This window comes from Manihot esculenta, chromosome 3 (genome assembly GCF_001659605.2).
Source record: "Manihot esculenta cultivar AM560-2 chromosome 3, M.esculenta_v8, whole genome shotgun sequence".
NCBI lineage: Eukaryota > Viridiplantae > Streptophyta > Magnoliopsida > Malpighiales > Euphorbiaceae > Manihot > Manihot esculenta.
The window spans coordinates 7795234-7811496 of record NC_035163.2 but is presented as its reverse complement, the minus strand read 5'-3'; the positions used below and the strand labels follow the sequence as shown (position 1 = coordinate 7811496).

The 16263-nt window shown below is 28.7% G+C and overlaps 1 protein-coding gene across 3 annotated transcripts; it reads left to right on the top strand.

Annotated features, from left to right (window-relative positions):
* The first annotated feature begins 5839 nt into the window (after positions 1 to 5839).
* Positions 5840 to 12672, top strand: LOC110610856 (cyclin-A2-2). 3 transcript variants are annotated; one of them, XM_021750930.2, is made up of 12 exons: positions 5840 to 5991; positions 7599 to 7965; positions 8151 to 8433; positions 8682 to 8815; positions 9257 to 9349; positions 9956 to 10089; positions 10581 to 10656; positions 11180 to 11256; positions 11343 to 11376; positions 11470 to 11619; positions 11722 to 11856; positions 12233 to 12672. In XM_021750930.2, the coding sequence occupies exons 2-12, from the start codon at positions 7666 to 7668 to the stop codon at positions 12284 to 12286; spliced, it is 1470 nt and encodes a 489-aa protein (XP_021606622.1). In that variant the 5' UTR covers positions 5840 to 5991; positions 7599 to 7665; the 3' UTR covers positions 12287 to 12672. The 3 variants fall into 3 exon arrangements, with proteins under 3 accessions (XP_021606622.1, XP_021606623.1, XP_021606624.1); XM_021750931.2 differs by having other exon boundaries at positions 5898 to 6081; XM_021750932.2 differs by lacking the exon at positions 5840 to 5991 and adding an exon at positions 6088 to 6231.
* Positions 12673 to 16263: the final 3591 nt, after the last annotated feature.

Sequence of the window (16263 nt, the reverse complement as noted above, 5' to 3'; positions counted from 1 at the left end):
TTTTTAAGAACTAAGCACATGGGATTCTAGATGTAATTCAGAGTGAAGCTCTAAAAGCTGCAGAAGTGGCTATGCCAGAACAGCTTCTGATACATTCAAAATGGACTACCCATGCTTTCACTTTTTGCTAAGGGACAAAAGCACAGAAATGACTAGAGACACATTTTTAGTAATCCACAAATTCCTGAAAACTTGAAGAACACATTTAAAACTCAATCCTTTTGTCCTTTTTATGGTCTACAATGCTCTGCTTTTTAATTGATTATAAAAGTGACAAAGGCAAATGCAAAAGTTTCCCTGGAGGAGCCTTCAGCTTTTCCCAACCTGGATCTGAATCTGGTGATTTTTTTCTTTTGGAATCTCAATATTTGAATTCTCTGTTGAGATTAGGACGTGCAAAATGTGTGGCCATAAAAGGTGGTTGCTTTAAATCACCGCAAAGGAAGTCCAACTGTTCCCATGTTTTCAAATAGTTTCTTTTATATATTTATGAATGTCCCCCAAGTATTTTAAATTTGTCTAGTAGCTATCATTATTTAATTATTTGATTATGAGCCTAGAAATTTGCAATCTAAAAGCATCCAAAGAATTTATAGCCATGTTTTTAAAAATTATAAGTTAAAGGGAAAATTACTTTTTAGTCCCTGAGGTTTGACGTAATTAACACTTCTGTCCCTCTATTTTGGCAATCCAACACTTAAGTCCCTTACTTTGTCTTCCGTCCAAATTCGTAGTCCTTCCGTCCATTTAAACCGTTTGGTCAAAAAGTCAAAGGTGAGAGATGATAATTTTTTCCAAAAATACCTTTTTCTCAATGTGAAATTTCTATTTTTTTTCTTTCATGTTTTCTCCAGTTGCAAAAGGGTAGAAAAAAGAAGAAGAAGAGGCATTTGAGTTTAGGTTTAGTGAGGGTTAATTTTGTCAATCACGTGTCCCAAACGACTATTTTGGACGGAAGGACTACGAATTTGGACAGAAAATAAAGTGAGGGATTTAAGTGTTGGGTCGCCAAAACAGAGGTAATTTTCCCTAAGTTAAATTATATTTTAATTTCTGAATTTTAATGTAATTCATAGATTAGTTTCTATAATTTTAAAATCGAATATTTAAATATCTATATAATCAGTTATCATTCCATATTATAATTCTGTTAGTCTATTAAAAGGAGAATAAAAATTTTAAATATTTAAAATACCTTTATAAACACTTAAATTTTTTTCAATAAAAAAAACAATTATATATTGTGTAAATTATACTTTCATTTCTAAATTTTAGCGTAATTAGAAGTAAATATTTAAAATCCTGTATATTTAATATGTCTAAAATTACAATTCTTTCATTTATTATAAATATTAGTTTCAAATTAGTAAATGGTCAAACTTATTGTGAAAGTATAATTTTTTACTAAAATACTCGTTATAAAAATTTACAACCTATTTAAAAATTATTTAGTACCACTTAAAAATAGTTGAAATTATAAGTATTTTTTGAAAATTTTAAAATTATAAGCATTGAAATATTTTAATGGAGGGAAATTGAAGGAAAAAAGTATTAAAAATTAGTTAAATGCGATATTATAGACAAAAGTTAAGGGATTTAAGTGTTTTTTCAAATAAAAAATAGGAATCAAAATGTTTAAATTATAATAGATGAGTACAGATTGATTATAAAAAGATTTAAGTGTATAATTTTAAAAATATAGAGATGAGCCCATTAATTATACTAAAAATTAAGAATTTAATTATAATTTATCTATTTAAAAAGGGTAATAAAGTTATTTCTATATTTTTAATAGCAAAAATGGATGGAGGAACTTCTAATCTGAACGAATCGATTATAAACAGATTTAAAAATTCAATTTTAAAAATATAAGAATTGATATGTTAGTTGGGTTAAAATTCAGGTATTAAAATATAATTTATCCAAATCCATATTATTTTATGTCTATAGAAGAGGTTGGAGAAACAAAAGAGTTTTTTTTTTTTTTTTTTTTTTATAAATCCATGAATTATTTGAATTTTGTATAGGAAAATTTATATTTAATTCCCAGTAAAGTTACTAGTTGATTCATCAGTTTTAAAAAATACATTATAATGTCTCTAAGATTTTAAAATAATTTATTAATTAATTCTTTCATTAATTTCAATTATTAAATATTTTATTATTTAATTTATGTGATAAGAGAAAAATTGTTAATTATTTTTTTAATTTTGTGAAAATATTTATTTATTAATTTTTGTATTGAAGATATTTTAACATTTTTAAATAATATTTAACTGTTAAAATTAATGAATAGACTAATTAATGGACTTTTTAAAATATTTAAAATATTTAATGTTTTTTTTATAAAATTAAATAATTAATTAATAAGTTTTTATATACTATAAGAATTAAATAATAATATTTTTTAAGAAAAAAATTGCAATTTGTTTTTTATTTTTTATCTTTTGTTATTCTTGTTGTTGAACAAGTAATCAATTTAAATTGAAAATGGTACACATGATGGTTGAATCAGAAAACAAATGCTCAGTGATTTCCTTCCCTTTAAGGAGTGCTGTGTTCATTGTCAAATTTTGCTTCCGTCTCTTTTCAACATATCCCCACTAATAATTGAGCAAGATGATTAGATGCTGAACGTGAAGGCGATAGGGTAGGAGCCAAAGGCCAAGAGAAGGGGGACCATGTCCTTGGCACTTTTTTATTTAAAACAAAGAAAATCTATTGGATGCAATAACACTACCATGCTTCAACTCACAAAAACAACTTGATACCAGAAACTCAACCCCGAATCCATGCCTAAACGAAGAAAACTTGGGACAAAACCTGGTAAACCTGGCCTCAGATAGCAGCAGCAAATTCTGATATGAATTATGATTTGAAGTTAAATCAGTGTGATTAAATTAAAACATCCAAATTGGTTTTAACAATATTAAAGATATATTACTTTTCATAATTTAATATATTGTTGATTCTGTGATATGTGTTGGTTTTGATACTACCAAGCAGAATGGGTCAACCGTAGGAGCCTGTTGGGCCAACCAGGCAGAGGCTCCAGCCTCCATGAAGTGAAAAGGTTTTAGGACCCACCCCCAACCACTTTGTGTTATTGCGTGTGCTAAACCTTTGGGTCCACCTCCCTGGCGCTACCCAGTGGCCCAGCGATAGACTTACCGAATTGTTAGCTTTCTCAGCCTAACTCAACGGCCATGGGGTAAGTTCACTTAAATATGGAAAAATTACTATTTTATTATTCCTATTATGGAAAAATCAATAGTTAATTTTTTAATTTTAAAAATATATTAAAATATTTTTAAAATTTTAAAAATTCTATTAATTAATTTTTTAATTATAAATATTGAGAAAAAGTTTAAAATATTTTTTTAACTAATTAATTTATATTTTTATAAAATTAAGAGATTAATTAATAAATTTATTTTATATTGTATGAATTAAATAATAGAATACTTAATGTATAAATTTAATAAAAAATCGTATTAGTAGATTTTTAATATATATGTATATTTTGATATATTTTTTAAAATTAAAAAATTAATTAATGCTTATTTATATATTACATGAATTAAATAATAAATTATCTATTAACTAAACCACAACTACTTTATAATTAATTTGTGGATTACTCTCTCTTCCATAATTTTTATTTTTTTATTATTCTAAAATTATTATTTATTTTTTCTTTTAAATATAGTTAATATATAGATAATTATAAAAATTATAATTATAAAAAATTATCATATGGTTTAACATATTTTTAAATATGGTCCTATATTTTAATTTATAATAAAAATAATCATATATATTCAGATTGTTAGCAAAATGAGACTTTTTCTCTAATTAAATATCACTGGTTAATTATAATTTATTCTTAATGAAAGTATATTTTAATTTTTGTATTTTTAAATTTAATATATTAAGTTTTATTTTTTAATTTAAATTTTATATTTTTAATTAAAATTAATTTCTATATTTTGATTCCTAAATATTATAATTATTAATAAGTACTTATATTTATAAATTAATCTCTTTATTTATTAAATTTTAATATTTTTTATATAAAAAATAATAAAATAAAAATAATACAAAAAATCTGATATCTCTTTTTTTCTCCTAATTAATAAAAATAGCTATTAAAAAGAAAAAAAAAATTAAACGAGAAAGAACACTTTAGAGTTGAATTTAAATGTCTGAGGTTTTTTATTTAATTTTATTTTTTTATTAATTTATTTTTATATATAACATATTAAAATTTTAATAAAAATATGAGATTTATTTAAAAAAATTATAAGTACTTATTTATAAATAATTATAATAATTAAGAATCAATTTATGAGAATATAGTGATAAATTATAATTAAAAAACTATATTATTATAAAATAAAATTTTATAATTAAATTTATAAATATTTAAACTAAATTATACTTTTTATAAAATTTTAAAATTAAAATATCAAATTAGAAGGCATTTTTTTATAATTATTTATAATATATAAATCGACTTATCTATATTTAAATTTACTTAATTTCAAAATAATCTCTTATTAATAATAAAACATTTTTCAATATTTAATAAAATTTAATGTGTATAATTAAAATGTTAAAAAAATTATGAAACTATTTTTAAAAGGAATAAAGTACTATTATCAAGTCTCAAAGTTATGAAAATTCATTATGGATGTTTAGTTTTAAAATTTAAATAAAATATTTTTTTATTTGAGAAAATTAAATTCCTTTTAAATTAAGTGATAATTAAATATTTATATTATTTATTGTTTATAATTTTAAGTATTCTTATTATTTAATTTTTTTAATAAATACTAAAATAAATTAAATATTTTTAAATAAATTTATTACTCAATTTTTATAGTATAAAGAATTTATTAATTAATTATTTAATTTTAAAAATTATATTAATATAGAAATTTTAAAAAGTTTTTTAACTAATTTTTTATTAATTTTATCATTTAAATTTTAAAGAAAAGTTTAAAATACATTTAATATTGAATAAATAACTAATATATTTTTAAAATATTATAAAACTTTTAATATATCTTTTAAAGTCAAGTGATTTATAAATATTTTTGTGCTGCATAAATAATAAATTACAAAATAATTTTTTTATTTTTAATAAAAATTTGAAAAATTGATTTATAAAATGTAGAAAGTAATTAAATTCTAAGTTTGATTTTATAAAATATAAAATTGGTGAAATTTTTTAAAAAATAGTTAATTATAAATAAAACACAAGTTGATTTTTTTAAAAAAATGGAAAATGTATATTACACAATAGCATAGTAAATTGGAGGAGGAAATTGAAGAAGGAAGAAAGCATAGAGAAAAGACAAAAATGTGAAGTGAAAACAAAAAGGATGGGAATTTTGAAGTTGAAAAGGAAAACCCAAACAAATGAGAGTGTGAATTCTAAGTCATGGCTTGCTCTGTAAACCACTAATCAACCAGATTATTACTATAAATTTTTACAAAATATTCTATAATTAATCTTAATCATTCCCCCCACTCCTTAAATCATTCAAATCTATCACTAAATCAACCAATATAAAGAAAATTTATTGCATAATTGTAAGTAAATTCAATTCAATTATTTTATGGTAATTTAATTAAACTATATATGGAATTTAATTTTTATTTTTCTTTTTATATTTATTTACTTGTAAAGAAATGATGTTTAATGATTTAATTAATTTTTTTTGAAAAAAGGATAATGCTTGAGATTTAATAATTCATAATTCACTTAACCCACGCATATAAAAGAGAGAAGTTTTCTGGAAGAAGCAAAAACGGGTAGTGGAAATAACAAAATTTTTTGGAAGTTCAAACTGTGGCTCCGTCCCGCTTATATCAAGACACGCTGTATGTCTCCCTCTGTCTCTTTCAAAACCACCTAAAAGCTCTCTCCCTCTGTCTAGAGCTCTCTACACTGTCAGTAAAGGTCTCGGAGCTCCCATGACCACAGTTAGCTCTCTCGCTCTCTCCCCCTCTCACCTTCCTGTTTTTCTTTGGCCATCTTCGTGTTCCTTTTTTGGCATTTGAGCTTTTGAATGTGTACGTATGATTTCTTGTTGCTGTTGGATCGATCAGAGCCGCAGATCCTTTGAAACTTTGATATATTTGGAGTTTCTCTCTAGATAGATCTGTGGCCGCTGCTCTTTTTCCATAAATTTCTTTTGTTCCTCTACTTAATGTCGATTCTCTGTAGGTTTTTCCTTCTCTTTTGGTTGATGCTTTCGAATTATCTGGATTTTAAAGTGCATTGTGTTTTTCTGTTGTGATTTTGTTGTTTTTCTCTGTTTGTATTTCGTTCTTGGAGGATTTTGGATTAGTTGATAGTCCTTGCTTTTTGTTTTGCTCATTTTGTGGTCCTTTTTAGTTCTATTTTTGAGTTTGCAGCTTTTGGAACATTTGGTTCTGGGAGAGATAAGTTTAGAAATTTGACAGGATTAGGGTTTTGTTGTTAACTTTATTAGTGTTAAAATGTCTAAACAATGCCCGGATCTTAGTTGAAAGGCTTAAAGATTTGTAATGCGAGCTTCATTGTTGCATAAATGCAGAAATGGGAGAAAAGTTTTGTTCATCTTTTCCTTAAATCTAACAGATAGAGGTTATGCCAACTAAAATGGCTTTTCCACTGACCTAGTGAGACACTAGAATGTTGCACATTTTGTTCTCACCATTATTCTTGAGAAACAGATGCTAAAGATTGTTCCAAAGATGGAGGAGTTTGGGGGGTTGACCATAGTGTTATTGCATTTGTGGTTTTTCCTACGGTATATAAGTTGAGAGGAATAGAAGAACAGAATATGGATTTTTTCATTTCTTTTTTACCTATATGGATGTTTGGAAAGAAACAAAAGGCAAGAATCAAAAAGCAAATAAAAGAAGGAAAAAGGGACAAGGGACATAAAATTTAGAAGACTTTAAGGTTGTACCTGAATTCTATATGTGAACTACTTTGCTGAGCCTTTCTGTCAATTAAGATATGAGTTGGTAGGCATTAATGGTAAGAAAAAACAGGGAAGATCATGTTTATCTGAAGCTTTGGCACTCTAAACTTGTGTTATCTTTCAATATCTTCGGTAATTTTACATGAAAATAATTTTTTTATTGCATCATGGATTTTGAAACAGTAGCATTTCCGATTTTGAAACAGTAGCATTTCCTGTAATTACTATCCCGAATCATGAATAAATAGCCTGCAAATTTAGAGAGTTCTCATTTTCTGGATTCTGATCAGTAGCTACGAGGAAGAGAAGATTGAAAAGTTTTCTGTGTGATTGAACTATAATTTCTCAACAAAGTGTTGAATTTCAAACTGGTTATAAAAGATTTGGCAACACTACATGCAAGAGATATGATTTAGACCTATAATTTTACAGCAATCGGTGCAAGTGTATTTGTGTAGTTAACCCATGTGCTTAAATTTTTTTGTCATTTTCCCCTGTGTTGTCTATATTTCCTGGAGAAATAAAATACTTGTTTGATTTGCTAAGTTATGAATAACATATTGTTTGTTTACCAACTTCATTTTTCGTACATCTGATTTTGAACGACCATTGTTTCAGGTTCAATGAAGAGGAATTCAATTTAGATTTTAGAATCATGCATTGCTCTTCCTGAAGGCAAGCAAATATGGATAAGGAAAATACAGTTGCTGCCAAAGTTGAAGAGCCCACTACCAGAATTACCCGAGCAAGGGCTAAAGCCTTAGAGACTTTGGGAGGAGTACCTCCTGCCTCAAAAGCTTCCTTTAAGGATGACCATAGGCGTGTTCTTAGAGCCAATACCAAAAGAACAGCATCAGATGCTAACAAAGCTTCTATAACTGCAATTTCTGGCCTACAGTGCAAGAGAAGGGCAGTGCTTAAAGATGTGACGAACGTGACGCCCAAGAATTCATTTGCAAATTGCATCAATGGAACTAAAGTTCAGGTAAAGCTATGCATTTTACTAGTTGGTACTCCAAATTCTTACTTCAAATTTCAAGGCATTACACTGGTATTTTTCAAGAAGATTTACTTCTGTCTAATGTTACCAATTTTTATTTACTGGTTTCCAAATTTGGATACTTGCTAAATGATCCAAGGTTACTGTCTGTTGATATTGCTTGTTCACAGACTAGCAAGCAGGCAAGTAAATATCCTACAATTAAGAATACAGAAGTGGCTGCTGAAATCTCTCTACAAATTTCAGAGGTTGAAGAGGATGTGAAAACTAAGTTGGCTGAAGAGTTGTCAAAAATAAGAATGGTGGAAGCACAAGAGATTAATTCACCTTCAAAGACAAAAGGAAAACAACAAAGGAAGTGCTTTGGAGCAAGAGAACATGTTGTAGCAGATGAAATGCTTCCAATGCTTGCTCCCACAGAACCTGCTGGACTCCCAAGCTCTCAAAAGAAAGGTAATCGATTTTTTCATGATTTGCATATGAATATCGCACCATATCGTGTACCAAAGGATGACTGCGTCCTGTAGAAATAGTTGAGCTGAGTTTATTTTGCTGTTTGGCATGGTTAATGTTTCACTGTAAGTAGAATGCCAGTAGGTTTTCAGAAAAGAATTACGTGTTAGTTGAACTATGTTGCCTATTGCATTGTTTTGTTCATATAATACTGCTAAAGGGCAATACTTTTAATTGGACTTGTGCAGAAGAAAATAAGATTTGCAACAAGCTGGAGTCCACAAGCGGTCCAGGCATAGTGGACATTGATTTAAATCTAAAAGATACTCAATTCTGTGGTACATATGCTCCTGAAATTTATAACAACATACGAGTTAAAGAGGTTAGTGCTGAAATTGTTATTCTGATAGATGGTATAATAAATTTTCATTCTTTAATTACTGTCCATGCTTAAATGTAAAACACAGTTGTTTCACATGTTAAATACGTTGCTAATTTTTCTGTAATGTTGAATTCCGTCTTTGAAAATTACTATAATTGCTGAATACAACTTGAAACAATTTTGCGTAGTAGAATTCTTGCAAAATCCATTACCTACAATTGTTCTTCCAATTTGGCTTTCGAGGCAGTGCGGACTTTTTCGTTTCCCACTATGGGGACAGAAATAGGCAGCAAAACAACAGTAGTATTAGTTTAGTACTTCAGTTTGAATGGAATTTACTCTTACCAGGATACTTAGTAACACAAAACTGGTAATTTAACAACTCACTGTTTATCATCCACCAAATACATTGCTAACTGTATGACATCTCCACTTCTACAGCTTGACCAGAGGCCTTTGACTAATTACATGGAAAAAATGCAGCATGATATCACTCCTAGCATGCGTGGAATTTTGATTGATTGGCTTGTTGAGGTCAGTATATCCAGAAAGTCAGATTATGTTTTAACTAAATGCACTGGAACACTTTTGCATCTAAATAGAAGGAAGGAACTGTTTTGTCTTTTCCAAGAAGCTAGTATCAAGCTATTAGTTGCATTTTCATCCAAAGTTTATTGGTTAAGTTGCATTGTAGCATATCAACTTGTTATGGCAATCACAAATCAAAACAAGTTTGTTGGAGGTTTCACTTTTATTCTCTTACTCTTTCTCCCATCCTTTTAATGTTGCCTATTTTCAAACTTGACAATTATTTACTCAAGCTAAAGCATAGCCGAAAGTTATATTAATAGGTTCATAATTAGATTAGAGTATTTCTTTGCTAATTTGGATACTGTTTCAGAAAGCGGGTCGAAATCATGTTGTATAAAGCTTTATTTATTTTGTTATTGACATAAAACCCCTAAATTTGCTGACAGGTTGATCTTTTTCATTTTAAGGGAAATGAGAATTAGTTTTGTATATGAAGCTCTAGAGTTTTAAGGATATATTGATATTTTCTTATCTAAGTGTCAGCTAAATACTAGGCCTTTGTTTACTGATATTAGTTGGAAAACTGATTATTTACATGTCCTGTTCCAGGTCTCTGAGGAGTATAGGCTTGTTCCGGATACGCTTTACCTCACAGTTAATCTCATTGATAGATTCCTCTCTGAAAATTATGTTGAGAAACAAAGGCTCCAACTGCTTGGTGTTACTTGCATGCTAATTGCCTCGTAAGTTTTGTGGGAGGTTCTGAATTCAGATGGAATGAAATGCACTGGTTTTCTTTGAGTTTTGAGGTCACATTACAGTTGGTATAAGTCTAATGATCACAAAATGATGATGTGTAGTGATGAAAATCATTCACCTGATTAGCATAATATTGCGCCCAATTCATAGGTGCTGAATTGTAATTTGCAAAATTCTTGTTGTATTTTTGGCTGCACAATGATGGTACATTAAATATGCATTAGACATGTTCCCATTTCCATCAATGCTTCTGCAATTTTTCGCTGATATCCACATTTTTGCATGAATAGGCTCAAACGTTTTGATACAAGTCCTTATTGGATAGTGTAGGAGGTCTGGAGTTCAATTCATAACACCTTTTTACCACTTAAAACTTTTAATATGTACCACAAACAACATTTAATGCCATTGTAATGATAGTTTTATGTTTTCCTGACTGAATCTATTATTTGGTTATTTACCATCACGGTTGCAGAAAGTATGAAGAAATTTGTGCACCACGGGTTGAAGAATTTTGCTTCATCACTGACAATACTTACAGAAGAAAAGAGGTATAGTTAAAGTCTGCATGACAACTTTTATATATAAGCCAAAATATCCTCCGCTGCATCATTGACATTTTGTTAATTTTTTTCCTCTAAGCCACAGACTTTTGGGCCTTCAGCTTTCCTGTGTTTTCCTAAATCATGTGAATTATTCAAGTCTTGCAATGGCTGTGAGAAATTATTTGTGAGATGAAGCCCGTTGTATCATTTGAGCAGCTGAACTTAGATAATTGGGGTTAAAGTATTCAAGCTATCCATCTTAAGATGAAATTTGTTGATAAATTGCCTCTAGATTCACTTTCCATAAAGCAAAATACAACTTGTGAAGTTCCTGCTCTACTTTTGGAGTCCAAAGTCTTGACAAATTTACCAAGTCCAAGTTCTGCTAATCCTAATCTTTAGTGTATAGAAGAATTTAAAAACACTTTTTAGATCATGTGGCATGCTTATAATTTATGCTAGATATATTTTTAAATTGTAAATTAGTTGCATGCTGATATATTAGGTTCCTAATGCCGTATTATGGCAGGTATTGATATTGGAGAGTCAAGTTCTGAATTTCTTGCACTTTCAAATCTCTGTTCCCACCACAAAAACATTTCTGAGGTATAATAATTTCTGTCCTGTTGTTGGCAAAGTCTCATCTGATCTCGAGTTTCTTAGCTTTCTGAAACTAACGACTGGTTTTTCAGGAGATTCATTCAAGCAGCACAATCTTCTTACAAGGTATTTTAAATGGAAACCATTGATTGTACCACAACTACTTGGAAATTATCCAACGTGAAATTAAAACTGATTCTTAATTCTTATCTGATAAAGGTTCCTTGTATTGAACTGGAGTTCCTGGCAAATTATTTAGCAGAGCTGACTCTTGTTGAATATGACTTCCTAAAGTTCCTACCTTCTCTTATAGCAGCATCTTCAGTTTTTCTTGCTCAATGGACTCTTGATCAGTCGAACCACCCATGGGTCCGCCTTCTTCAGTTCCATTTCAATTTTTATTTTATTTTTTCACTGTTTCTTTTATCTTAGGAATCTCTGAAGAAAATATTGCAAACATATATCTTGCAGAACCCAACCCTAGAGCACTATACAAGTTACAGCGCACCAGAACTGAAATCCACAGTACTTGCTCTTGAAGACTTGCAGCAGAACACTAATGGCTGCTCCCTAAATGCTATTCGTGAAAAGTATAGACAACAGAAGGTAATTAATCGATACACTCAGGCATAGCATGACTTTGTTCGAAAAAAAAAAATCATTAGTAAGAAGAATATTCAATTGAATTGTTACACATTCATGTATTTTTATATTTCTTTTGAAATGAATTTTTTAAGTTAAAAATAAATTAGAATTTTTCATTAAAAAATTAATTAAATTGAGTTTTTAAAAAATTACATATTCTAAATAAGTTGCACATAATCATGTGAAAATTCAATTTAATTAATTTTTTTACATATAATTTATTTCAAACGAACATGCATGTAACTTTACTAAAAAGATTTAACTTAAAAATTATGGTTGACTTTTAAATTTCCACAAAATTTCATTAATTATTAATTTAGAATTTATCATGACACAGTTCAAGTGTGTGGCAAGTTTGAGGTCTCCACAACGAGTTTCTTCACTCTTCTAAAGAAGAAGAATAGCTGGGCCTTGCTTTTAACATGTGCAGCACCTTACATTAATCACAAAACATTTCCTTTTTACCTCTAAAAGGTAATGTAATATGAGTTTATCATATTGTTGTAACATCTAATGTTATTACTATGGTGGTTCCAGACCCAGATCACCGTAACCACTAGTAGCAAGTGTAACACACTTAATTTAATGTCTTAAGCTGAATAATAATGTTGACAACTTCCTTAGTCCAAGGGAAGTTTTAACAACAGTAGCTTTGATTATTCACTAGGTTGAAAACTTTGGCACCGGGAATATGTACCTATTCGGAGATCACTTTTTGTATGTAAACCTTGTGAATTTTATAATGAAACAAAAAGAAATACTTTCATTTCTTGCTTATTCGTTACTTGTTTTCCTTGTGCATTTTATTCTATTCTATTTTATTTTATAATCTTATGTATATACATGTATATATATGAGATGAGATTTTATTTTATTTTATAATTTCATATATGTACGAATGACAGATTTTCTCTCTCTTAATTATAATTATTGGAATTTGAATATTGAATATGATATACTTTTATAATTTGAGAGAGCATTTTACTCTTTTCACATCTAAATTAATCGAACTAGTAAGTTTCTAATACTAAATTATATATATACATCCATAACCTTATAAAACAAGTTACAACAAGTATGTCAAATCCTACAAAGGGTACAACAGCAATTTTAATACTATACAATTTTTTCTGTCTTTCTTTTTTTTCTCATTTTTGCCTCTCCACTGTCTTTAGGTAATATTGGTTTTTCTCTCTTGCATTTTTTGACATTGCAGTTAGAGAGCCAAAACTGATCTTCAGGAGAAAAAAAAATATTCATTTTTTATTTGTTGAAAAGAGTAGTTTGAAAAAATCTCTTATGTTATTTTGGTAGTCTTATATTACAACTAATAATTTTTCTATACACTCTAAAGAAGTGTTTTTCTTGGTAATGCTGAACAAATTCTTGCTATCTATAAAACACATCTAGCAAGGATGTCTTGAGATGAATAGTATATCATTCAGGGAAGAGCTTAAGTAGAGAGAAGATGATATGCTTGCATTTCTTAGTAGCATTGGCCTGAATTTCAGACCTTATCATACAACAAATAAGCTAGAGCCTAGAAATGAAACAAAGATTCAATTTATTAGCATCCTCTTGAGAAATCACATGTATAAAACCACTTGATAAAGGCTGGACTATTTTACAGCTCTTGGACCATTCTATCAAGTCCAAACTACATATGGGATTTGAAGGACAAAAATCATAGTTACGCTATAAATTTTTTTAATAAATATATCTAAATTAATTTTTTGTTTGATTTGATTTTTAATTTTAATTGAATACCTGCATTTAAAGCACTCAGATCAACCGGCGGTAGTTGGTCATGATGTTTGGTGAAGAATCTCTTGTAAGTAAGACCTTGGAAGGATTAGGGGCTAATTATAGGTCCTTTGTGCATGCCATTGAAGCACGAAATGAGCGGATTTCATTTGATGATTTATGAGCTATCCTGTTGAATGAAACTCCAGTCCGAGAAACAATATGCCCTTGCATCAGGTCCACCTTATGCTCATATGGTGACAAATCCTGTGTCCCACTCCAATCAATCTGCTCGCTGTGGTCGTGGTAAGTAGGGTCAGGTCAGTTTTGATTTAAAATTAAATGGAATGAATTAAAATTAAAATTTTAATACTTTTAAAATTAAATCGAATCAATTTTGACAGAAATCAATTTGAATCGGATTAATTTAATTTGATTTAATTCAGTTTGATTTAATCGGTTGGATTTTATAATAAACTTTTTATTTTTCATTTCTAGAATTTAATTGAATTATTTTAGCCTTTACTATGATCTAATATCTCTATATTATAAAAAATAATATACTATTAATCACTAATCAATTCAATTTAGTTTTACTAATTTTTTTATTAAAATTCAATCAAAATAACATAAATTTTTGAAAATAAAAATCAAACTGAAAAAGATAAAAAATCAACTCCGAATTTTAAAAATTAATTCAGTTCGGTGTATTTTTTTTATTTGAACGGAATACTACTCATTCCTAGATTTTTTCAGTTTGAACCAAATACTACACACTCTTAGTAGTAACTCTTCTCAACCCAGCCAATTGCCCACTTACATTATTTGCCACAATTGTAAGGAGCACGACCATATTGCTCGATGCACACCATCACTCTCTGCCTTTCTCCACAACTTATCAACCTCAGTCCTATATTTGTACTTCGTCTCAACCACAAATGTGTTCAGTAGACACCATAACTAATTTCCACCTCACTCTCGATAATGATAACATCTTTATGCCCTCTACTTCCTTGAAAACTAGTTTTGATCATGTTATAATTTTTAATGGTTCTAAGATTCTAGTCACTCAATCTGGTAAGTGGATACTCTGCACTCCTATCACTTCTTTTGTCTTTGATCATATTTTTCATTCTTCTCATATTAGCCAAAACTTGTTATGTGTTCATACTCTAATAAATAAAAAATAATGTCTCTCTTTAATTTTTTATAGATTATTTTATTATTAAAGATATTTGCACGAAACAGATTCTTTACCGCGACTAGAGTAACAATGGACTATACTTGCTTCCTCTACCGTTGCTATGTCTTTCTTAAGCTTTCTTGGTTGATTATTCCACTTAGCATGCAAGGTTGGGTCATGCTAATGATCGTGCAGTTCGTGTTGTTTTATCTCGCAATAAATGTACAATTTTCTTATAAAGCAGATCCTCATCTGTGTCATGCTTATAGTGTCAGTAAGAGTCATAGGTTACATTTTTTGCCTTCTTACGCTCATGTGTCTCAACCTTAGAGTTAATTTGTTTTGATGTTTGGAGGCCATATCTAGTTCCTTCAGTAGACAATTATTCTTATTATGTTGTCTTCTTTATTATTTTTTGAAACAATCATGGATTTATTTTCTTAAGTGAATGTTTGATTTACTTAATGTGTTTATTAAATTTTGCCACATTGTAAAGAAATATTTTTCATTTCCCATTAAATTTTTTAAGTAGACTAGGGTGGAGAATTTCATACTCTAACTAAACATCTTCAATAATATAGAATTACCCAATGTGTTTCGAGTTTGCCCACTCTTAAACAGAATGGATGTGCATAACGTAAACATTGCCATATTGTTGAAACGATAAGGGCTTTAATCCATTATGCAAACTTGCCATATCAATATTGGACTTATGCCTTTAATGCAATTGTCTATTCTATTAATCGGCTACCTTCTATTCATACTTCCCCTAAAACACCTTATAAGTTATTATTTAATTCTCAATTTCAAAAAAAAAATGTTATTATTTAATTTGCTCTTGATTATCAAGAATTAAATATTTTTGAGTGTTTGTGTTACCCTTGGTTTCAACCTTATTCATAAAATAAATTCGATATAAAGTATGTAAAATATGTCTTCTTAGGTTACAACAAAATACACAATGATTATTTTTGCATAAATTTCTCTACTTATAAAATCTTATTTTACGTCATGTTTTGTTATGAATAGGTATTTCCATTTGTTGAGGAGAAAGAATAAGTTATGGATTCTACTGTTCAACACATATTTGTATAAGAGTCTATCCTTAGACCACTACTTAAACTTTACCATATCGACTTTACCATCTCCAGTAACCCACTTACCCATGCTAAATGGATATGACATTATGCAATCACATGACAACATATTGCTATGTGAAACTTCTATAAAATTTCATGATGAGTTATGTCCCATTGTACCAACAATGCCACCAATTCGGTTCACATCTAACATTATTGACTTTCCTAACTCTGATAATGATGGGCTCACCTTGTTGTTGACTTAACTTCATATCCACATCAACATGACCAACCCAAGTGAACACATTCAATGCAAACACAGGCACAAATTAAAAATTTGAAACCAAAAGTGTTTCTTGCAAC

Coding starts and splice junctions, on each gene's coding strand:
- LOC110610856 (XM_021750930.2), top strand. CDS start 7,666: ATGGATAAGGAAAATACAGTTGCTGCCAAAGTTGAAGAGCCCACTACC. Junction 8,434..8,681: donor CCCAAGCTCTCAAAAGAAAG/GTAATCGATTTT, acceptor GGACTTGTGCAG/AAGAAAATAAGATTTGCAAC. Junction 11,377..11,469: donor CAGCACAATCTTCTTACAAG/GTATTTTAAATG, acceptor TATCTGATAAAG/GTTCCTTGTATTGAACTGGA.